Source organism: Solea senegalensis, linkage group LG12, assembly GCF_019176455.1.
Source record: "Solea senegalensis isolate Sse05_10M linkage group LG12, IFAPA_SoseM_1, whole genome shotgun sequence".
NCBI classification, from domain to species: Eukaryota; Metazoa; Chordata; class Actinopteri; order Pleuronectiformes; family Soleidae; genus Solea; species Solea senegalensis.
Window position 1 is genome coordinate 19677075 of NC_058032.1, and position 24453 is coordinate 19701527.

General features: G+C 37.9%; 2 protein-coding genes across 2 annotated transcripts; one reads left to right on the forward strand and one right to left on the reverse strand.

Annotated features, from left to right (window-relative positions):
* Nucleotides 1–13444: 13444 nt before the first annotated feature.
* On the reverse strand, nt 13445–17396 carry LOC122778670. The gene is made up of 5 exons (XM_044040741.1): nt 17060–17396; nt 16122–16202; nt 15579–15794; nt 14897–15070; nt 13445–14225 (listed from the first exon to the last, which is right to left on the reverse strand). Exons 1-5 carry the CDS (start codon nt 17112–17114, stop codon nt 13903–13905), a joined length of 849 nt encoding a protein of 282 aa, XP_043896676.1. The 5' UTR covers nt 17115–17396; the 3' UTR covers nt 13445–13902.
* LOC122778248 lies at nt 17386–20358 on the forward strand. Its single transcript, XM_044039911.1, has 4 exons — nt 17386–17430; nt 17993–18106; nt 18565–18772; nt 19841–20358. Exons 1-4 carry the CDS (start codon nt 17387–17389, stop codon nt 20300–20302), a joined length of 828 nt encoding a protein of 275 aa, XP_043895846.1. The 5' UTR covers nt 17386; the 3' UTR covers nt 20303–20358.
* Nucleotides 20359–24453: the final 4095 nt, after the last annotated feature.

Genomic DNA, 24453 nt, shown 5'->3' on the forward strand with positions numbered 1-24453 from the left:
TGGGTTTTACAATTTTATACCCATAGTAATCTCAAATGGCACAAAACACCAAACTAGAGAATGCCTAGTTTGGCATTCTCTAGTATGACTTCCATGAGTTTATAAGCTCCTAATGCACATTTTTAAAGGTGATATTTATTTTTATTTTTGGGCGAGGGAAAAAAATCCTTCATTTATATTGGGTCCCATCTGCATTTACTTTGGCACAGTGGCATCTACAGTGAAAATGACACTTCTGGTAGAATCTCACAAGTGTTATCTTCATTTTGATACCAAGATAATTCACTTAGAGCTTGTAATTGCAGAGATAGTCTCCATTTAGTTTGGGCATGCCATTTTCTAACAAGGACTGCAAAAAGAGGGTCAGGGAAGAAGAGGTTTAATGTTAGTACTGTGCAGACTATAAATACAGTCTAAGGAGCTTCACGTTAGTCACTTTACTCACACTACCATATTGGCAGGAAAAGCTTCTATAGTACACTTTAAATCCAAGGAGATAAAACAATATATCACAGAACTCGACAGACTGTCTGATCCTTACAATACCTCTGAGTATGGAAACATCTGGAGCAAACATTATTCCAGACCTGCGGCATTATGACATCTTGCTGATTCTCTTTCTACTCCTGAGAACACTTACGCATCACAATAATAGCATGTAAAATAAACAAGCTGGAGTTGGTAATGATTGACATTCAGAATCATAGCCTCTGAGTTGAGAGTTAAGGGTAAAATTAAGAGGAATATTACTTACATCGATCAAGGCCCTATCTTAGAATATAAGACTTCAGTCCAATGTTCAAAAACTCAAAGATCATTGTAAGTGATCATGCATTGATTGCTATACATATAATGCATAGTCTGTTTGCCTGTGGGTTTCTATCACACCGTTTTCTATGGTGTGTGTTTTTCAACGCTACCATCCTCAGGATCTTTGGCGATCTGGTGAATTGCTCTCCTATTAGCCTGTCTCATACAATTTTGGTGTCCTTAAGCACAGCAGCTATTCACCATCTTCACTTTCATGAAAACAGCCAGTGAAGAGTGGTATGAGGTGGTATGCTGTCTTAATATATGTCTATGGATGTTCCTGCTTAGAAAAAAATCATTAAATAAAAATAGGTTGTGATCCATTAATCAAACATGTCACTCTTGGAAGTGTCTGCTTTACCAAATCAAAGCTAGCTGTTACAAAGTTGGGTGGCAACTGTGTGAGGTCCACAATTAAAAAGCATGTAAAACACTGGTCTAAACAGATATGCATTTGTGAAAGTGAGTAGGTCCAAGTGTCCAACTGAAGTTGAATCTTTGGGGTTACTTCCAAAGAGCTTGTTCTAAAAAGGCTTCAGACAAGAAAAGAGATAAAACATGGCTTTATATCGCTGTGGCATTTCCTGGATTGGATTCATATGGATGCATGAAATAGATTGTCACAATCCTAACTGTATATCTATTCAACAAACAGTCGAGTATCTGACACACACACACACACACACTTTTTCAATTTAGAGTTATACTGACACACTGTTAATTTAATGTAATACTATTTCATGTCCACTTTCAACTAATAAGTATGGGTGTGGATGCTCCCAGTCTGTATGTATTCTCAGATCAGATCACAGAAACCACATTCAAAGTTAGTTTGTTGTCTCATTCCTGAACATGCATACATGACCGCTTCCTCAGCTGAGGTCATGAATTAAGGTTTATTTTCACAAATTTGCACTCATGTTAAAGGCGACATAGACCGGAAGCTCAGAGAAGACTGATGGTCTGATGAGTCCAAATTTGAGATCTTTGGTTATACCTGCCGTGTCTTGAGAAGAGATGTTCTCTACATGCATGGTTCCCACCGTGAAGCATAGAGTAGGAGGTGTGATGGTGTGTGGGTGCTTTGCTGGTGACACGGTTGGGCATTTATTCAAAATTGAAGGCACACTGAACCAGCATGGCTACCACAGCATCCTGCAGCATCATGCCATCCCATCCGGTTTGAGTTTAGTTGGACCATTATTTATTTTCAACAGGACAATGACCCCAAACGCACCTCCAGGCTGATAGAGTGCTGTGCCAGATGATCTGGCCTCCACAGTCACCTGAGCTAAACCCAATCGAGATGGTTTGAGATGAGATGGACCGCAGAGTGAAGGCAGCATCACTGGGAAGGGAACTCCTTCAAGACTGTTGGAAAACAATTTCAGGTGACTATACCTCATGAAGCTCATCGAGAGATGCCAAGAATGTGCAAAGCAGTAATCAAAGCAAAGGGTGGCTATTTTGAAGAATCTAAAATATAAAACATGTTTGAGTTATTTCACACTTTTTTGTTTACTACATAATTCCATATGCGTTCATTCAGAGTTGTGATGCCGTCAGTGAGAATCTACAATTTAAATAGAAAAATAAAGAAAAAAACATTAAATGTAGAGGTGTGTCCAAAATTTTGACTGGTACTGTGTATATATCTATATATATATATATATGTATAGATATATACATAAAAAAAACAATATATATCTATATCTATCTATCTATCTATCTATATATATATATATATATACATATATATATATGGGTACAGTACATATGGATGCATGAAATAGATTGTCACAATCCTAACTGTATATCTATTCAACAAACAGTCGAGTATCTGACACACACACACACACACACACTTTTTCAATTTAGAGTTATACTGACACACTGTTAATTTAATGTAATACTATTTCATGTCCACTTTCAACTAATAATTTAGCTATTCAGAATTGCAAGGTACAGCTATTACAAAATGTTATATCCTGAACATCATTGGCCTATTGATCGTCAAATATTGCCAGCATCCAAACAATGAGGCATTTATACAGAGAAAAACAAGTGTTTCCTTAACACAGTGTGGTTTGGTGTGATTTGAAGTGGCTGAATGCCCCATTTCCTTTTCCATTATGAGAAATCAAAGTACCCCTGACCGCTGACTTTTTATATTCAATCTACTTTAATGTGAAATGATTTCTGATGACCTCTTGTCATGTCCCATTCATTCTGAAATGCTTCTTCATCAGTGGGCTCTCGATCATTATCACACCCCGACCCCATCCCTTCCTTCCAAGACTCATCAGCTGAAGAGTGGCAGATGGTATCTCACACGCTGTCAGTACACACTGTCACTCTGATGATGAAATAAAATCAAATTTCCGCTTCATGATTATTGAATGAAAGCAACTCCCCTCAAAATAAATCTATAACCACCAACAAAGTGTGGAAAAATGACTAATCTGTGCCAGAGTAGTGCATTGTTATACTTGTGATCATGTGTATGCAGACCATATTAATGCATTTCTGATTGTATTTGCAGTGACCAAAGTAGTGCATGGTAACTGCCCTCAAATTTGTGGTTTCAGACGTTTATTGTTGCCATGCTAACAACACTGTGACAATGTTTTCCTCAAATATTTAGCAGATACAGGGCTCGCCTTTTAGCCTAGCAAACGCCAGACCTGTATGTGGTGCTGTACTGCTGCTACACCAAAAACAGAGAAGAAACTTTTTTTAAATAAAGCTTTATTCCTATGAGTATACATTACAATATATACAATCACAGACACAGAGACAGAATCAACCAAGGGAAATAAAAGAAAGATTATTATCATAAAGCAAACCAAACAATCTCCAAACACAGAGGGAGTATGACGGAGGACAGCGAATGACAGTGCAAGATAATGGTGGGACAGTGACATCATTTGAAAAGTAGCATATTGGTGGAGGAAGTCGGAAATGGGAGCAACAGCTAAATTAAAAGACAGCTGCTCTTCAGTGACTGCCATGTTGGACATTGCTTCTCTGTTTTCAACGTGATTGATTTCCCCTTTTTTTTTTTGGAGATTCTGAAGTTGGCCAAAATACTAAACTCAGCAGGGTTCGTCCATGCTTGCACACTTTACATGTTTAGCAAAAATAGAATCCAACTTGGGACAGTGTAGTTGTGTCACTGTGATGCAAAAGGCCCTTAACTGCGGCCTCTGCCTCTGAATAGTTAAATAACTGAAGTTCTTTTGTTCCAGGACTTTTCCACAACCTCAAATGAGTGGTTTTTAATGTAACCATGGTGCTTAGTCAGGTGCTTATAGAACTGAGAGAGGTTTTCTCTCCTCCCTCTTCACACTTGACTTTAAAAATAATCTCTTGCTGGACCGATTTTTAATGGGCAGGAAAAAAAACCTGGCTCTCATTCTCTGCAGAAGAAGAAAGGAAATAAAGGCAAACTAAAGCTTATAAGTCTTCAGCAGTCTTGGAGTCTTGCAGTCAGTAACACCAAGTGGTTATCTAGTCCTCTCAGTACAAATGGGTTTCACTGGGTAGAGTTTCACTTGCTGAGCTGTGGTTAAAGGTGTTATAACAGAGAATGTTTTTTGCTATCATCATTGTTATCAGGTTAATATAATAATACAAATAATATTACATTTTATTTGTGAAGCAAATGTTGCAGTACATGTTGCATTTCCTTATAACTTTTCATCTAAGTTATATGAAAAGTTCTACACAAACATTTTAGAAAGTTTGATTGACTGATTGAACAACAACAAAATATAAAACAGTGTAAGATATATTGTAAAAATAACAAAACAAGCAAACAATGATATAGGTGTAATATAAAATAATTTAGTTGATTAGCAGTTATAGATGGAGTGTTACAAAGAATCAGCAATTCTGAGGAGGTAGGATTTGAAGGAGGCAGGAGAGTCAGTTTTACATGGGTTGGGGCAGTGAGTTCCATAGTCAAAGAGCTGAAGGCGCTGGAGCCCACGGTGGAAAGAGGTGAGAAGAGGGTGGGTTGAGGAGGATGGAGGAGGAAGAATGAAGAGTGTGAGTGGGAGAGTAGATGTGGAAGAGATTGGAGAGGGAAGGGGGAGCAAGGTTATAGAGAGCTTTGTATGTGAGAAGGAGAATTTTATAGAATTATGCAGAATTGGACTTGGAGCCAGTGGAGATGCTGTTGAACAAGGATGATGTGGTTTATGGTGATTTGGTGATGATATGAGCAGCTGCATGTCAGAGTTTATTAAGTGGTCATAACATGGGTGGAGAGGGAAACGTAAATGGTGTCAATAGAAATTTAGAAGGAAGATATAACATGAATTATACTGACATTTGCTATTTCATCATTAGTTGTATTGAGCACACCACATAATATCATAATATAATGAAATTATGGCCTCCTCTTCTTTGTAAATGCAGCATATTTGGCTGAGGTATGATTTTAAGAAGAAAACTGTGCTTTATAGCCTATGGTTCACAGTCTCTCTCAACTGTATAATTAAGATACTTATGGTACACTGCCAGAAAAAAAGACCATGGGGGAGGAAGGCATTAACTATTTGCCATTTTAGAGGAAATTGAATAAAAATGAAATAAACCCTACCCTTTCCATAAGTGTGGAAAGGGTAATTAAAGCTAGACAAAGGGGGAGTTTTGTTGAGATAATTTCTCATACATGTATTTTTAATGGTGGCTTGTGAGCAAATGTTTTTAAGCCCCCGATTTGTGCATGTAATGGAGAGGAACCCATGGCAGGTTTCTGCTGGCCAGAAGAATATAAACAGTTATTACAGCACCTCGGTGCATTGATATTAATTTCTGGTCCAGCAAATTCAATCATAGAAGGTCACAGAGGCTGCTCCAAAACGAAACGGGGGAGATTCATACTCTTTGTGCTAATTTAACATGATTCAAAACTGTCATTGAGAATTTTAAAATATGTGTTGCAAGATAACATTATCACAGCCTTTACTTGTTTAAGCAGCCCACGCTTCACTAAGCCCCTCCATGTCCAGCAATTGCTGTGATTTGTTTGGTGCTTCACAGCAACCGACGAATCAAAACAGTGACACCGAGTTTGCACAGAGATGCAGAGAAGGAAGAGGAGAAGGTGGGAGAGAGGAAAGAGGAGAAAAGTAAAGAGAAAGTGAGAATGGAACGTTTTTTGTTTTTTTTTCCTCTCAAGGGTGGAGGTTATCATAAACCATGGTTTGGGAGGAAATCATCTTAACAGCAGAGCTGAAGGCACCATAAATCATGTGTCAATCAAACAGGCTGACTTCAGAAGGTGTATTTATTTAAGGAGAAGGTGTGACTTACTCTAGGCATTTAAATATATATAAAACAATATAAATATACTGTATGTGCAATGTTATTTCCATCTTAGTGTCTTAACAGACTTATTCTTATACCCATTTCACACCATTACTTGCTGGTATATGTGTTTTCTTTAACAAAGCCTTTGTTAAAAAGAACAAAGTGATTTTTCTCTGCAAGTTGAATAATTTGCCATTCAGTTTTCTCCTCTGCAATTCATGTTCAACATCACAAATGCAAAATAGAAAAGGGACATGCACTCCCAGTAAAAACATCCTGAAGGGTGCTTTTAGTGATGTGTGTAACAAGAAACAACAACAATAACGGTTATTAGATGCTGATGGATGCTGAACAGCACCTGCCATGCAAAGGATAGACTTAATATTCAAACTGTACATGTTTTGTTGGTATATTAGTTGTCAAGATCCTGCAAGGCAGTGGGGATGAAACAGGGAGCCTGGACTAGATGGGAGAATGCGGAGAGTAACCTGGACCAAGCTCTGGAAAGCTGAACCTCACCACATTAAGTTCCTCATCCGGGCAGTGTATGAAGTGTTTCCTAGCCCGTCCAACCTGCACACATGGGGCATAGCAGGAACACCAGCATGCCCCCTGTGTTCCAAGCGGGGAACACTAGAGCACATCCTCAGCTGCTGTACCAGGGCTCTCTGAGATGGCCGGTACAGATGGAGGCATGCTCAAGTCCTCAAGACCATTGCTAAAGCCATCAGTGCTAGACTTGTGTGGGCAACGCAGTTCTTACCCTCCAAGAGGTCAGTTACCTTCGTCAAAGCTGGGGCACCCCTGCCAGAAGATCGCCTGCAGGCATCCTGACTTCTGCGAAAGACTGGCAGCTGTTGGTGGACCTCGAGCAACAGCTGATGTTTCCCAGCCACATCCCAGTCACCACCCTGCAACCAGACATCGTCCTTGTGTCTGAGTCCACTAAACAAGCAGTGCTACTGGAGATGACTGTTCCATGGGAAGACAACTTGGAAGACACCTTTGAAAGGAAGCTCTCCAAGTATGCAGGACACCTTTTAACCCTTAAACACTGAAATACTTTGAGGTTGTCACCCTCTATTTTTTTTAATTTTTTTTCCACATGCATAGCTGTGACAGTTCAAGGGTTAGGGTTATGAAAATAGGAATGGGAAAACACTTGCAACATATTGCCTTTTTTTACTTCAAGTTGTCTTATAGATTGGATGAGGAATTATTTAAAACAAACAACAAAGTTATCTTGTTATGTCAATAAATTGCAAAATAAAAACACATTTTGTTGTCTAAATTAACAATTTACTTTTAATACAAATACCATGAGGACTTTGGGCAGCTGCGTATGTGTAGTGATTCAAGTGTGGCACTGTAATGCATGGACAGCCACAGCGGGAATAAACACAGAATTGTGTGAATTAGTGGAGACAGATGTTTGGACAATGTAATGTAATGAACATCATAAAACATAAACATAAAAAAAAGAACATGATAGTTTTTGAGATTCCCCTTTTATGTCTAAGGGAGGTTTTCAGGGGTATCAAATTCTCAAACATGGCTCATTGTTAGCCATTGTTAGTCCATAACAATGTTCAACATGGTATTTTGTGTAGCATCATGTCAGCAGTTACAATGAAACAGTGTGCGACTGATTTACTGTGAAATGAATATGTGCTATAAATGGTAAACGTAGCAGTGTTTGTGTGGTGGCAGCCATCGTGGAATTCTAACTCTTTCTAAACTGGAAATGTGAGTTCAAGGAATGCCCCATGACCTCAGAAATTCCTAGTTTCTTCCACAAATGCAACGCAGCCTAAGTCCTTAATGTGTTACTGTGAAGTTCAAAATCATTGAGTCTGTGAGAATGGTCATTGGGACTGGGCCACAGTCTCAGTGCTGACTGTGCCAAGAGCCTTGGCTTTCAGTATTGATGCCCCCATTACTAACTTCTAATTCATTACTAATTTTGTGGCTATAGTGTTTGAAATCTATCCTTTCACAAAGTGTCACAAATGTATGGTAACTGACATATATCAGCTTTTGTACATACATACATCCAACATGGCGGCCACAGAAAAGCAGCTGATGAGAGGCATTTTCATCTACGTGCATTGGTGGCTATAGCCAGGCTATCACAACCACACTTTGAAAAACCTGAACCATGCCTTTCAGCATGTGGCAAATTCCACCTCTCCCCCTCCTTGGTCTCAGTTGATGTTGGGCTTCAGATTTGAACACAACTTCAATCAGCCAATCACAGTCATGCTGTCAAATTTAAATTCTGCTTTCTTCTCTTCCGGCCGTCTGTCATGTGTGACGTGCTGTGACCCTCCTCCACCCCATTCAGTGCCAGGTCGAGCTCTGCAGACTCATCATCATCCCTCATATCCCCAGCATTGCTTCATCTCATCTCGTCAACCACCACGTGTGTCGACACCACAGTCTTTGCTTGGTCTCACATCCTCTCTAATCACATCACAAGGAGCCTCAGTGCCAAAAGACTTTAATGTGACATTACTTTTGTACATTGTGCAAGGCAATAAAACTTTGTTGAAGTTTTGATCCCAGTCTCTCTTGATTGAAGTGGTTTTGAACAACTTGGTTTACTGATGGCTGCCAAGCTTGATTAAAAGACATCTGAAATCTAACTGTATGCCATATACTATGAATCCATTTGAACAAATATCGGAAGCAAGTAACGGTAAATATGTGGAGCTTAGAGGCCTCCTTGTGATCTGGAGTTCTGGACTGAAGTCTCTCTTTTCTCATCAGTCCAGCTCAGAACTTTTGGAGAAATATAGGCAACACAATGATACAGCATTTATATTTTATGTTTTGTACTTGATGTAAAATATACCTTATTTGGTTATGAAGTAAAACAAAAATCCACATAATAGGTTTGTTGAAGTTCCCCTGCTATAAAAATCTGATCTGTGGGTAGTGGCATAGGTTGTGTAGTGTTTAGTGAAAACAGCAATATTGTGTATTGCCACTGAGATTTTTTTTTATGTATTCCTTTTCTGTACCTATATGTTCTGGTGCCAAGGTTTTGCTGACAATGAAAAAAAGGTAAACAAGAAAGGAATGTTGTTGTTGGAGGAGCAGATGGAGGGTGTCCTTGACTCAGAGTGCAAAATCTATGTGATATTGGAACATTGGTGATCACTGTGGCTGAAGGTGAGGTGTATAGAATCTCCACCGAGTCAATGAATGATTCCCCAAAGTCAAATCATTCTACTGTGGTAGAGGGAAATTTCTAGTTGATCCTGTAACAGCGAGCTGCTGTATGGAGCAAGCTGATGAAGGCCTCTGTCTGTCTGCAGTGATGAATAGAGCTAAATTAAACAGCCTGCATGTGTTTCTGGATGAATGTCAACCTCTGATTAAAACCGGTTTAATCTGGATGTGTTATTGTTGAGACAGTGTCTATTCAGAGTTGGAGTCACACTCTTTTCATTGCCACCGTGTTGCTGTGGCCAGGTTAATCTCCAAGGCTTCTGTTTTTGTGGTCAAAAGTTCTTGTGACCATGAAAATGAAGATGTTTATAAAGATTACAATATACAACGATGGAAAGTGGCAAGAACGAGTGCAGTGGCATAGGATTAGTGCGCACATTTTCTGTATCAGTAGAGTTTCAGTATAAACATTCACGTTCCATACTGCTGCGGTGATAGTTGTTGATGTCTTTGTCTGTGGTTTCCATGGCGGCCCCCTGTGACCCATGTTAAACAATATGGAACTAGCATGATATGCCCACTTAGTACCCACTTAGTGCTTAGTGTGCAAAAGGTTACTAAGTGGGCAAGGCCATGCTGTGGAAACAACAGACAAACCCACCTGTGACCCATATCGTCAGCCAGAATATAACCCTTATGAGGCCCACATGGACACAAGGCTTTCCAGTAAAAAAAATTTAAGTTTTACCACATTTGTTGTCATGGTTGATTTTGCCAGAGTCTGTGTACCAAGAATTGAATTTATACTGTCATAAATCAGTATGTGTGACACATGGGATAGTTGCATAAATAGTTTTTTAAGATGTTTTCCAATTTCAGCTCAGCCTCTTTCGAAAATGGAAAATGGCAATCTCCTGCAGTAGAGTTGGTAATGACTCTGGGGACTCATTCATTTCTGTGAATGATGCCCAGATTCGTATAACTGTCAGTCTGTGTTTTTCCACCAGGGATGTGTTAAATCTGAGGTTTATGCAGACTGCTTCTGTTCCATGTACCTGTTACATAACATAAGCTTACAGTATGTGGGTGTATTTATGTGTCTGAACTGTTTGAAGTTTGTCAGTGTGTGGCCAGATTGGTGAGAACAACATTTGAATCAACATGATTTGCGTATGTGTATGACCAGGTATGGTGATGTTGCAATATTATTTATGTGAATAATTGTTTTGAAATTGCCTCTTATTACGATGGGGTCAATAAGAATAGTTATAAATGGATGTGGAAAAAAATATGAAATTTATTTGTGCTGCAATTTGTATTGTTTCTCATAATAGTAATTGTCTTTGTCTGTAAATTATTTCATCTGACTTAAACCCTCACCTATGTTCTGAATGTAAATGTTCAGTGCGTAACATTTCAGAGGGAGATTTTAGCAAAACTTGAATATTCTACCCATAATAATATTATTATTAGCGTAAAGTCATTTGGCTTTTGCAGCCATAGAATAAGTATTTTATATGTACTTTAGGGTAGGTGCTTGATTGATGGATTTTGCACCACCACATCACTACAGCAGCCTTTCTGGTCTGTCTGGGTCACCATAGTTTCCTACGGCATTTGGGAAAAGTTTATTGAAGATTAGTATCATAAAATAAATAATTACTAAATAATATATTGTAGCATTATATTGGCTAAAAGAATCAGATTTGATGCAAATACAGTTGAAAGTAAAAATTTACAGGACTTTTTGACCCTTTGCAGCCCTAATTCTGACACAGGATGACATGAACTAAGGGTAATTTGTGGGTTGTGGCGTGGTTAGTACAGTTAGATGCATTATATGCCATATAACATAAATAATACGGATCAAAATGCAGAGAGAGGGGAGAGGGAAAGTTTCAGTGTATGATTGTGAGGATTAGGTCTAATAGTGGGATAGAACTGGGATATTAATCTAAGGGAAAATATACATGTACAAAAAAATAAAATGCAAATTAAGATATACTGTAGCTTTACAAGTTGGTAGAACATATTAGAATAAAACATAACATATTAGGTTCAAGGTATCTTTATTTGTGGCAATTTTAGCCAGTTGACACACACATTTACGTTTATGCAACGTTATGGATGAATTTGGTGTGAAAAGTGTGACCTGAGTGAGCCAATCAATAAGTGACAGCTTGTGCAAAGGGCAGAGGTGGAGGGATTTGTATATTACATGGATTATTGGATTCAACAATTGTTACAGAACAGAGACAGTGATGTGCTTCTCTTGGTGTGACTGTCCAATTACTTTGTTATGAGTCTACTACGGATTGGGATTGGGGGCATCTCAGTAGATATTAATCTCTGAGTCAGCGTCTGTGGTGTTCATATTTCACCATGTTGGCGTTATTCAGTCACAGACTGTGTACATGCTGGAATGTGGCATTGTCCACTGTATCTGAGGATCATTTGAGCTGTTATTGATTCCTTAGGGCGTCTGTGGTTTGTTCGGAAATGCCACTTGCAGACAGAACAGTCTGTGTCACTGCTGTGTTTGTGTCAGAGAGGAGCTGGGTATAGTGTGACAGTTCATGGTGTGTGGGGTGTGTTTATTTGATCTTATCCGAAGTCAAATTGAGAGACACAACAGGCACACAAAAGCAATGTTGGTGAATAATGGTGCATAACAAACATTATGGTGCATAACAAACATTATCTAAATATAAACTATTAAAATTAAAATAAAAAAAAACACGGTAACCCTTCCTTTTACGGTCCGGTAATTACCAGGTAAGTACCTGGTAATAAGATGTATTTACTAAGTAATAACAGTGTAATTAAATGTAATTACATTGTAATTACCAAGTACTTACCAGGTAATTACCCAGTATTTACAAGATATTTTTCTGACTACGACCAGACATTTACCCAATAATTACCTGGTAGATATATATGTATATTTAGATGTATATTGTAGATTTTAAACCCATAGTTAAAAATATTTACCTGATATTTATCTGGTAAATACCAACAAGTTACCTGGTATTTTCCCGACAACTACCACGTATTTACCCAAAAATTACCTGGTAGATATCCTGCAATTGCATATTGTAGACTATAAACCCGCTGAATCTGTCTATATGTGACTTTGTTAGGGTGATAATAACTTACCTGGTATTTACCTGGTAATTACCAGGTATTTACTCAAAAATGATCACATATTTACCTGTAGTTATCTGATAATTACCTGGTAAATACCAACTAGTTACCTAGTATTTACTAGATATATACTGCAAACTACCATGTATTTCTCCAGGAATTATGATATTATTATTGATTATGTATTACCAATGAACCTGTGTGGTGACAGTGAGGGTAGTAATGACTCTGGTATTTACCTGGTAATTACCCAGAATTAACCTGATAACTTGCAACTATTTACTAAGTAATTACTTTCTAATTACCCAGTAGTTACAATTTACCCAATAACCCCTATGTATTTATGCTGATATTAACTGGTATTTACCCAGTAATTACAAATGTGTAACATGTACATTCCAAAACATTATCAGGTAAAACCTTGTGAATTACCCTGTAAGGAAGGTGGAACTGTACTGTAAAAGGAAGCGTGGTTTGTTTCCATGGTATTACCATGTACTTTCCTGGTAACTGTAGATTATAATCCTCTACCGCCCATCAGGGTGTGCAGTTTTGAACATGGTACCTGGCAAAAACTCCCATATTTCCCTGATAATTATCAGGTAAATATTGGGGTGATATTGGAGTTTTACAGAGTAGTTATCCCGTAAGGAAGGTGGAACTGTACTGTAAAAGGAAGCGTGGTTTGTTTCCATGGTATTACCATGTACCCTCCTGGTAACTGTAGATTATAATCCTCTACCACCCATCAGGGTGTGTAGTTTTGAACATGGTACCTGGCAAAAACTCATATATTTCCCTGATAATTATCAGGTAAATATTGGGGTGATATTAGAGTTTTACAGAGTAGTTACCCTGTAAGAAAGGTGGAATTGTACTGTAAAAGGAAGCGTGGTTTGTTTCAATGATATTACCATGTACTTTCCTTTACATAAAGATACAATGCATTTTGTTACATTCCTTCACACAACCTGTGACAAATACGCAAAAACAGGTGAACTGTCAAAGAGACTAACTTTAATCCTCTTAATCTGCAAAACAGTGAACTTGAAGAGAGGAACTTCAATACTCTTAAAGTGTAAAACAGTGGCATAGCTTTCAAGTGTACTTATATTTCAAAACAAGTAGGGCATGTAATTTAACAACAAAAAAGTGTCCGGTCAGAAGAGGTAGAAATAATCGTAACAAAATAAAACTTTGCTGATCCAAAGTGCAAACTGACAACGCCTACTACAAAATAAAACGAGTAAGGCTGACAACACCCTAGTGGAAATGGCAGTGAGTGGCTAGTCAGCGGTTATTGAACGATATCAAACTCTAGGGGCAAAGAAAGAAATACAAGAAATTTGGCTGAATCCCCACCAGATAAAACAAAAAGACAGTGCAGTAATACATTCAAATAAATGCAATTTTTTTTAATGACATTGAAAGTACTGCATTTTAGAGCTTGATCCCTCACTTTGGCATTTTGTATTTGATAGGGAGCAACTCTGTGGCCTTCCTCATTTTTTCAATTTTTTCCTGCAGGGGTTTATTGGCATCTACAAATGCCTTGCATAATTTTGCGTAGTTCGCTAAAGTCTGTTTTTCTTTAAAGAGGGGCATCTCCCCAAAGTCTGCGCCCTCTGTGGCTATCATGACATCTGCAATGACCGCAGTCCCTGCAATGGTATTCCTGTCCACTCCGAGTTCTTCACAGGTGTTGGTCATGCTGCGGTTTCGCCTGAAGACTTTTAGGACCACTTTGTAGCGGTGGACAACATCTTCTGGGCTCAGAACTACAAAACAGATCATCAAAAGAAAATACAGATTAACACTGTGTAATAATTCCAAATCTATTTATAATCCTGACATGACATGAAGATCAGGGGTTAAACCAGTCATCTTGTGTCTGCAGTGCACTCCTCTTCTTCACTCCATGTTTAAATTGATACAGTTGTGGATACTGTCTAAAGAGCTGTTTCGTAATAAGGCCAGCCTTGACTCTGGTAAATATAGCCTATAAGATTGTGTTTGGGTTGAGGGGAGAGAGTTACCTTAGCATTATGCCACATCAAAAAAAAATCAATACATGAGCACGCTACACTGAAATTATGATGGAAATGTGACTGCAGTGTCACAATAAAAGATGCTTCCACAAACATGAACATCTTCCGTAGACCTTGCTAGGACCATGTGACAGGAGTCTATGCAAAAAGCCATTAGCTACCAGGTCATCTAGCTTCAATGTAATGTAATCAAAATAAATATAACAAATTAAACTTTTCACTTCAATGTATAAAATGGGGTGCATTTACCCAATTGTGGGGGCATTTAAAAAAAATAAAAATAAATGAATAAATGGTGCATAATATTGCTGACTTGTAATGTAAACAACAGTGCTGTTTGTGTGTGCGTTGTTCCAGAAGTAACAGAAATGTGAGCCATCTTTTTCCAGATGATGGGTTACCTCTCTTTCCAAATGATGAGGATTTTTTGGATTTGCTCTTCTTCCAGTCATCATCAGAGGAGTCTGAAGACCCATGTTTTTTGTGTTTCTTCTTACACTTCCTCTTCCGATCCTCATAGGGGTCATCTGAGTCAGAAGAGTCAGAGGAAACCCCATTTCTCATTTTGCGTTGCCCTTAAATTTAGAAAAATAAAATGTTAGAAGTTACCAAATCTATGAGTTTGAGTATGAGTTCTCTTTATTATCATTATTATTTTCATTTATAACATGAAAAGAACAGCAGCATCACAAAATCAGGGAAAACAGATAAGGGGGGCTGGGGTACAGTACTTAAAAATGTGACATCACGTCACCCCACCATAATCAAAATAAATATTTTTCTGATTTTGTTGTAGTGGTCGTAGGTAATTCTAAAAAAAAATTGTGGGCAACCTTGGTTCCACAATGGTTGCAGTTGCAGAAATACATCAGCCCTGCATCCAGAGAGACAGCAGACAGCGGGGGTTTGGGGATTTCAAGTCACTGACTAAACACTCTTTCAGTGATTGCTGTCAGAATATAGAGCCATTTAAAACTTATTTTAACACGAAACAATTGCTGGATGTTCCTTTAACTAATCAAGACTCCTTTAGATTGTATTTACAGCCTACCATGTTGGTTTCTGGGGGAACAGTATAGATACCTTTTGATGTTGTGTGGCCGACCTCTGTGTGGACAGCCTTCTCTCGGTTGAAGTCACGCTGCTCTTTTAGCAATCGGTTCTCCTCTTTCAAGAGACGGATTTCTTCCTTCAGTAGCTGGTTCTCCCCTTTTAATTTTTGAAAGTCATCCTTTAACTTTGCCATGGTAGGTGCCTTTGTTGGTGCTTTTGTTGGAGCATTTTGTTGACTCTCTTCAACTACAAAAAGTGCAAAAAGACATATTAAATACTTATTATGTTAAGATTATCATATTATTTCACCGTGTTCACTCCCAAATTTGTGTTCAGTCATAAGCTATTCTATTTCATTTACACTTCTAAGCTTTGTAGGTCCCTGAATACCCAGGTATGTGAACTAAAATTAAGATAAAAATCATTTAGGGGGTTTAGCTCGTCTTTAAGAATAGAGTTCCTGACAGCCTGGCCCCATGCAAGACCACTGTATGTACAACAAAGATTGAATAAAAAGCCGTTAGTTTATGGTTAAGACTGGCTATGGTGAAAACTTAAAATGGTTTATCTTACCACCATTGTCAGACAACATTGCAGGGTTCTCCTCTGGTGTGGTGTGCTGCTTTCTTTTGGTTTTGTGTGTGGTCGGCATGACTATAAGGGGTAAAGAAAATAAATTAAGAAACATTTTTCAGAAAGTAAAAAAACATTTGTAAACATTGTCAAGAGAATTTCATCAAAAAAAACGCCACTTATAAGTAGTAGTGAAAATAGACAATCTAGTTCACAATGCATGTGTGTATTTAATATATCTTCTGTATGAATAGAAAATTCTCAGCTATGATAAAAAAAATCTCTCTGAGAAGTCATAGGCTTAATGTATCTCTAGTATATAATAATATACATAAATAATAGGGTTCTATCACGGTAGTTCTCAAAGTGATGCAGCTGATGCTATTATATTGTTTACATTTCACAGAATTGAATCTCATTACAGGTGATTTTACCACAGGTAACATCACCTGAACATTTGATTTCATGTCAATACTTCACTGATCATGTGGCTTGTAATGTAGCAGCTAATAAACTAGTGTGAATACAGACAGCTGATAAACGTAGGGAAGCTAAAGACAGACTGACAGCTCAGGACAATATAAATGGAGCATATACAAATGTATGGACTCACACGGTTCGACCATGTGTGTGACGCATCAGACAAATTCCGGTGTTAAACGTGAACACACGACACCTGACATGTACTGAGAATATTATGTGAGAGTGGAGTCTGTGTCTGGAGAGTGTCTTTCTCACCTTCAACCAGAAAACCATCGGCTCTCTCTTCCACTTTCTGTCTGTCTTTGCTACACGCGGTGCAGAGCGCGCGTAATCTCTCTCTCTCACTCGCTGTCTTTCTCTCTCTTCCTCACAAAGTTAATCAAGACTCTAAGAAGTCCAATTTATCCAAAAAGTTCAAGGGAATGGAGAAAAAGGGGGTCGCATGTCTTTCTTACCAAGGTGGATGTATTGCAGAAGATCCGTGGGTGGTGGTCCGACTCCAACTTGCATCCTAGTTTTTCTCCCCCTGCCTCCTCGCGTTATTCCGAGTGCTACGTATCATGCGTCATTACGTATGCTCCGTTGAATGCCCGCGAAAAGCGCAATTTCCTCGGAGATGCTAGCCTGTGCAGTTTGAGACAGACTACTCTGGAAAGCGTAATATGACTTTGATAAGAAGATTACATGAGAGGACAGCGCAAGGACGTAAACAGTTGATAGGATGGCTCCAGGAGGAGAGGCTATTGGCAAAGAAAAAAAGATGCCCTGTTTGCAACAACAAAATGAAATTCAAAAGAACGAACACGACCAAGGACGGCTATCGATGGTAAGGGATGAGCATCATTGCCACACATTATTATTAGTATTATTAATATTATTGTTATTATTATTATTACTATTATTGTTATTATTATTATTATACATTGAAGTCAATGGCAAGTTACATGTATTTCCCCCCTAAAAATGACCATATTGACAATCTAATGTTAATCATAATGTATGTTACTTCTTCTAACTATCTTTACAGTGCATACTTGCTATGTTGAAGGAATGATTGGAATACATTTTTAACAAGACTGCAAGAATAGTACAGCAAATATAGTTTAACAATTCATGTTAACCTCTTTGGCACTTGAGGCCCTGTATACTGGTCCCGTTAAGGTTAGGAAAATGTTTAGACCTTTTTGCAAAATCTTTGCAAAATACCCACTTTGAAAGCCTCTGCTCTAGATTGCTTTCTGACTTAACCCAAAAAGTTGCTAAATATCACAAGTCAAAAGAATAGCAAAAAAAAAGTACAACACAATTAAAAAACAACACAATGCAAAAAATTTAGCACAAAAAGCCTGGGTCTTGTTTCAATTGTGGTCATTTATGTTATGTTACAGGAGCTGCAGAAAATCCTTTCACAGGGGCAGGAATATCACAAGGTCCATCAGAGATGGCTCAATATTCTCCCGGTCTCACATGTCATTATCATCATGGATGAAAATTATGCACAGGTTGGTTGCTCTGTCTCTCCCTCTCACTTTTATTTAAATGGCTTTGTAGGCATGATGTAACACTACATATTTTGACAAGTTAAACATTTATGTCTTATGCTCTCTCTCAAGATGCATACATGTGTTTTGTTACATAATAATAAAGCCCAGTGAGAGCTGATTAAATCAACATTGGTTTTTTTTTTTCATCTTAGTCAATTTCATTTTATCTTTAATCTATTCCAATCAGGCTGACCTGATACTGTACATGCAGATACCACATGTACACAGTGTGTTTTAATATAAATAGCCAAATGCATACACACATATTGCATAGTCAATCAAAAAATACAAGAAATCACACATGTTCATCCATCCCAACATCTGAGGCACCAATAAAACTGTAATTACCCCTCCCTGACTCCAAAACTCTCCCATCCTTGTTGCTAATATGTAGTTGTCCTCTTTATTTGGGTCAGTTTGTCACAGGGTTTGAGGAGAAGACATGTGGATATGCTAGAGGATGGAGTATGTGGGAGCAGCAAATCACTGACTAGGGTGACTACACTTCTACGTGAAATTTGCTGTGCAGCAGTCAGACGACTGGAGAGAAGAAGGGAAATGCGAATTGGAGGGAGAAGAGCTTTCGTAGCGATAGATGAGAGCAAGTTCAGACACAAAAGAAAGGTAAGCTTATATTTTGTTCATAAAATGTCAATTTCTGTTTTGTGTTGTACGGTGCAGTAGCTGTTTAAACAAGGACAATAGATTTTAAAGAAATGAAAGGGATAGTCCACTCAAAAACATCTACAATCTATAAAAGGTTCAACTTAGGGGTGGGACGAGATCTTGCAAAATTAATACGTCGTGAGGAAATATAAAATATATATACATTTAGGAGATAACTCTTGGACCCACTGTCTAAAACCTGGGTAGCATGTCAAAAAACATTAATTACTGCATAAAGTTGCTGAAACGAACAACAGTGTTTTTTGTGCAAGCCTGGTCTTTAGTGTTTTCTTCTGGAAAACAACTTGCAGGTGCTGAGTGTGTGTTAGAGATGGAAATTAATTATTTTAATGAAAATAAAAAATGTTGTCCCTGGATGATGATCTTTACTTTATGGGCATTCTGGGATTTCTTGGAAGGTTTTTTTGACCACTGACCACAAAATTTCTATACTGCCTTGATCCTCGCAATTTCATTGTACAACAAAAAACAAAAAAAAACTTGTACATCGCACTTATGACTAGCACTTCATAGTTTGTTCTACTTGAAGCTCTTACTTACTTCTAGCTCTTATTTGTACCCAAATATTTAAATGCACTTTTGTAAGTCGCTTTGGATAAAAGCGTCTGCTAAATGACATGTAATGTAATGTAATGTACATTCCATTGTACATTCCATCTTACCTTTACCTTATCTATGTCTCAGAATATGCCATGCGGGGGTAGTGAATTTGGAGAAAAGGCCCTTGAAAGTCCTTGAAAGGTCCTTGAAATTGATGTAGGTGTGGGAACCCTGATCCAAATGCCTATGCCAAATGGCGTCTACATGGAAAAATCTTACTAGATATATGTTTTTATTAAAAAGTAAAAGTGTTGAGCTAGCCCTATGAATTGGTCATATGCCAGGCAGTATTAACATGATCATGGAGGTTGATCAACAAGCACCAAAGTGATTGCGACTTTAACATTCTCAAATGATGCATTTAAGTTGGACTGCCTTTAAGCATGACATTTTGTTTATTTTCAGTATGGACTTGGACGATTTGGAAAGACCTGGCGACGTCGCTCGTGGGTCTTTGGGATGATGGAAGTCAGGCGGTCCCGTAGACGCCCTGTTTTAAAACTGGTTGAAACTCGATCCAGGAGGACATTGCTCCCAATCATTAGAAAATATGTTAGACCTGGAAGTGAAATCATTAGTGATTGCTGGCGTTCCTACAACCGGTTGTCCCATGACGGCTACATACACTACCAGGTAAATCACCAGAGGTATTTTGTCCACCCTGGGACTGGTGCCCATACGCAGCACATTGAACGGGCGTGGCGGACTTATAAGGAGGACATCTACAGGTACAGGGGGAACCTGACAGAGAAGGCCTTGAAGATGAACTTAAGGTTCATTGAGTGGAACCACTGGCTCGGGAAAGAGCATAGGGAGGGCATTCTTGGACGCTTATTTAAAGACATAAGAGCATTTTACAAAGTGTAACCAGTGATGAAGTACTGTACTGCGTTGTGTTCACCTCTGTTGTCATCGTTTTCTGATTGAATAAAACACTAGTTAAGTTTACTTTATTGATCCTGCGGGGAAATTTGTATTCTTTATGGTGCAAAGGCTCAAAGGCTTTCTTTTATTGTACAGCTTCCACTTACTTTATAAATTGTAGACTTTCCTGGTAAGATTGCAGAACATTTTCAAAAAGCAGATTTATTCCAAAGGATATTGTAAGAACATGGTAATTGTACAGGAACAAACAAGGCTTACTTTTACAGTACAGTTACACCTTAATTACTGGGTAACTTGCAAGGTTTCACTTGATAATGTTTTGGAATCTATGTGGAACAAGTTCCTTATTACTGGGCAAAAATCTACTAAATACTGGGTAAATACCTGGTAATCACTGGGGAAGTATGAATTATTGCCAGGTAACACTGACACAGTAAAAACTACCGTATCTGTAACACCACTACTAATTGCCAGGAAAGTACATGGTAATATCATTGAAACAAACCACGCTTCCTTTTACAGTACAATTCCACCTTTCTTACAGGGTAACTACTCTGTAAAACTCTAATATCACCCCAATATTTACCTGATAATTATCAGGGAAATATATGAGTTTTTGCCAGGTACCATGTTCAAAACTACACACCCTGATGGGTGGTAGAGGATTATAATCTACAGTTACCAGGAGGGTACATGGTAATACCATGGAAACAAACCACGCTTCCTTTTACAGTACAGTTCCACCTTCCTTACGGGATAACTACTCTGTAAAACTCCAATATCACCCCAATATTTACCTGATAATTATCAGGGAAATATGGGAGTTTTTGCCAGGTACCATGTTCAAAACTGCACACCCTGATGGGCGGTAGAGGATTATAATCTACAGTTACCAGGAAAGTACATGGTAATACCATGGAAACAAACCACGCTTCCTTTTACAGTACAGTTCCACCTTCCTTACAGGGTAATTCACAAGGTTTTACCTGATAATGTTTTGGAATGTACATGTTACACATTTGTAATTACTGGGTAAATACCAGTTAATATCAGCATAAATACATAGGGGTTATTGGGTAAATTGTAACTACTGGGTAATTAGAAAGTAATTACTTAGTAAATAGTTGCAAGTTATCAGGTTAATTCTGGGTAATTACCAGGTAAATACCAGAGTCATTACTACCCTCACTGTCACCACACAGGTTCATTGGTAATACATAATCAATAATAATATCATAATTCCTGGAGAAATACATGGTAGTTTGCAGTATATATCTAGTAAATACTAGGTAACTAGTTGGTATTTACCAGGTAATTATCAGATAACTACAGGTAAATATGTGATCATTTTTGAGTAAATACCTGGTAATTACCAGGTAAATACCAGGTAAGTTATTATCACCCTAACAAAGTCACATATAGACAGATTCAGCGGGTTTATAGTCTACAATATGCAATTGCAGGATATCTACCAGGTAATTTTTGGGTAAATACGTGGTAGTTGTCGGGAAAATACCAGGTAACTTGTTGGTATTTACCAGATAAATATCAGGTAAATATTTTTAACTATGGGTTTAAAATCTACAATATACATCTAAATATACATATATATCTACCAGGTAATTATTGGGTAAATGTCTGGTCGTAGTCAGAAAAATATCTTGTAAATACTGGGTAATTACCTGGTAAGTACTTGGTAATTACAATGTAATTACATTTAATTACACTGTTATTACTTAGTAAATACATCTTATTACCAGGTACTTACCTGGTAATTACCGGACCGTAAAAGGAAGGGTTACCAAAAACACAACTATAAAGGGCAGCATACAAACATACAATAAAGTAAATTATTACTAGTGCTATTGAAACTACTATACTATATAATCAATGTAGTCTAGAGTATATTTTCAGTCACCACTACGTGAGAGAGCATTTCAGTCGCATGTGGCATACTCAAACAAAGTCATGTGACATCCAGAGCTTTCTCACTTTTGTAGTGTCAGCAGCTCAGTGGTAGATCGAGTCGCATTTAGGATGTGGGTTTGATTCCTGGCTCTGCTTGTTTTCAAGCTGATGTGTCAAGACACTTAACCCTTGTTCCTGATGGCTGTGCTGGCAGTGTAAGAGTGGATATTATGTAAAATTAGTAATAGTAAATGAGCATATGCTCTGTATTAATATGGGTGTTGATCCTCCACATGAGTGCTAGCATCAGTGCTAGCCACCCGATCAGCCGTGTGGCTTGATAGAATGTAGACTAATATTTCTAGTAGGGCAGCTCAAAAAGACGATTTACTGTCATTGCAACGTGTGGGACATGTTTCGCAAACGACTACCTGAACAGTTTCCACTCTGAGAACAGCGCAACATCCCCTGCTGTGAGTGCCATGCTGAGCGCCCCTGCTGCTAAATTAACAAGCACCACTGATAAACTTTGACACAGTCATTTATATCAACAGGCTAGGTGTTTCCGCTAGCATTCCTTTGGACGAACCCGTTTTTTATTTCAGTTTGGTGTGTTTTTGTAGCATGTTCTACCGCCCCTCCCTCGTGTTGTACTCTGTCTCTCCTGTGGACACAGCACTGCACACCCACAATTTGCAGAGTCTCAAAGGGAGATAAATGTTTCTCAAAAGTAAAGATGGATTAACCTTGTTGTAAAATAAATGTCCAAAATATAAATATGTTATTGAACCACTAAACCCGATGATGAAAAGATTGTTCACAAATGACATGGTTTAGAATCCATATGGGCAGATTACGAATTAAATTTCTTATCTTTCTTTCTTAATTTTGTATTTTATTTTTGTACCTTTATGTTACACTTATCACCTTAATAATGCATTATCATCATTCTCTTATTGTTCACTGTATATTATTAATGACAACTTTATAAAGCACCTTGTAAAAAAAGTGTGCCTGATTAATAACAGCTACACAAGATGATAGACGAGAAACAAACAAAAGTAGTAAGGAATATGAGTACAGTGACAATGGTTATAAAATATTAAAATAAATAAATAAAGCAATTGAGAACGAAGGTTTACAAGTGTAAAATAATAACTGTCAATGTAAAGGTCATGATAAGAGCAGCTATATATTAATGAATCAATACATAAATGGATGCATAAATAAATAAAGACAAGGTCACAAGAATGGCATTCAATAAAATTGCACAATATTATGTTAATACACATTTTTAAAGTGATTTTGTGACCAGTATTCAACATTGATATGATTTACATGTTTTTGCATTATTTCCTAATATTGTGCAGCCCTTCCTAAGGTGATCTAGTGATTAACTGGTAAACTAGTAAACCATCAATTCTGAAACATAATACAACATTTTTTTTAATTGATGTGAATGCAATGTATAATTTATGTACATAGAAATGTTTACCCATGTCCAGCTACAATGATGGCCTTTACACACATCAGTGTCTTGTACATTCAAGTTAAAAATATGAACTCCCTGGGGAAGGATTTTCATGAATTTCAAATTTGACTTAATTTAGCATTTTAAAGATACATTGAGTTTAATTAATTCCATTAGAGCTAAAACATCCTACATTTCACAATCAACTATTTATTGAAAGTGAAGCAAGGGGGTGCTTTTCAATGGCTGCACTCACTCATGTATATGTATGACACAGGAAATTTTAACTGGGAGATGCATATACTTTCTCTTTCTCTCTCTCTCACACACACACACACACACACACTTGCTATAATCTCCCAAGCTGATGCTGTGAATATATGTGTGTTATTAAGCAGCTTCCTTGTTAAATAAGTCTATCACTACCTCCTCCAGAGTATTGTCCATTAGCTTTTTATCCCTCTGCAGGTCTCCTGGGAGCCAGAATAAAGAGCACTGAGGGGAAGCTTGTTAAATGTCGCTCTCCCCTCTCCCTCTGTGTCTCTGTGCGCATGCATATGTTCATGTGCTAATTGCATGCATGCCCAACCCTTTTCTGTGTGTATACATGGACGTATAGTCATGTGTGTCACATGAGCATGCAGTCTCATTATAGAGAGAATAGTGTGTGTGTGTGTGTGTGTGTGTGTGTGTGGCGCATGTGTGGCGATAACAGGAGTCCAGCTGACTTCAAGAGGAAAGGCCAGTGAGGTAG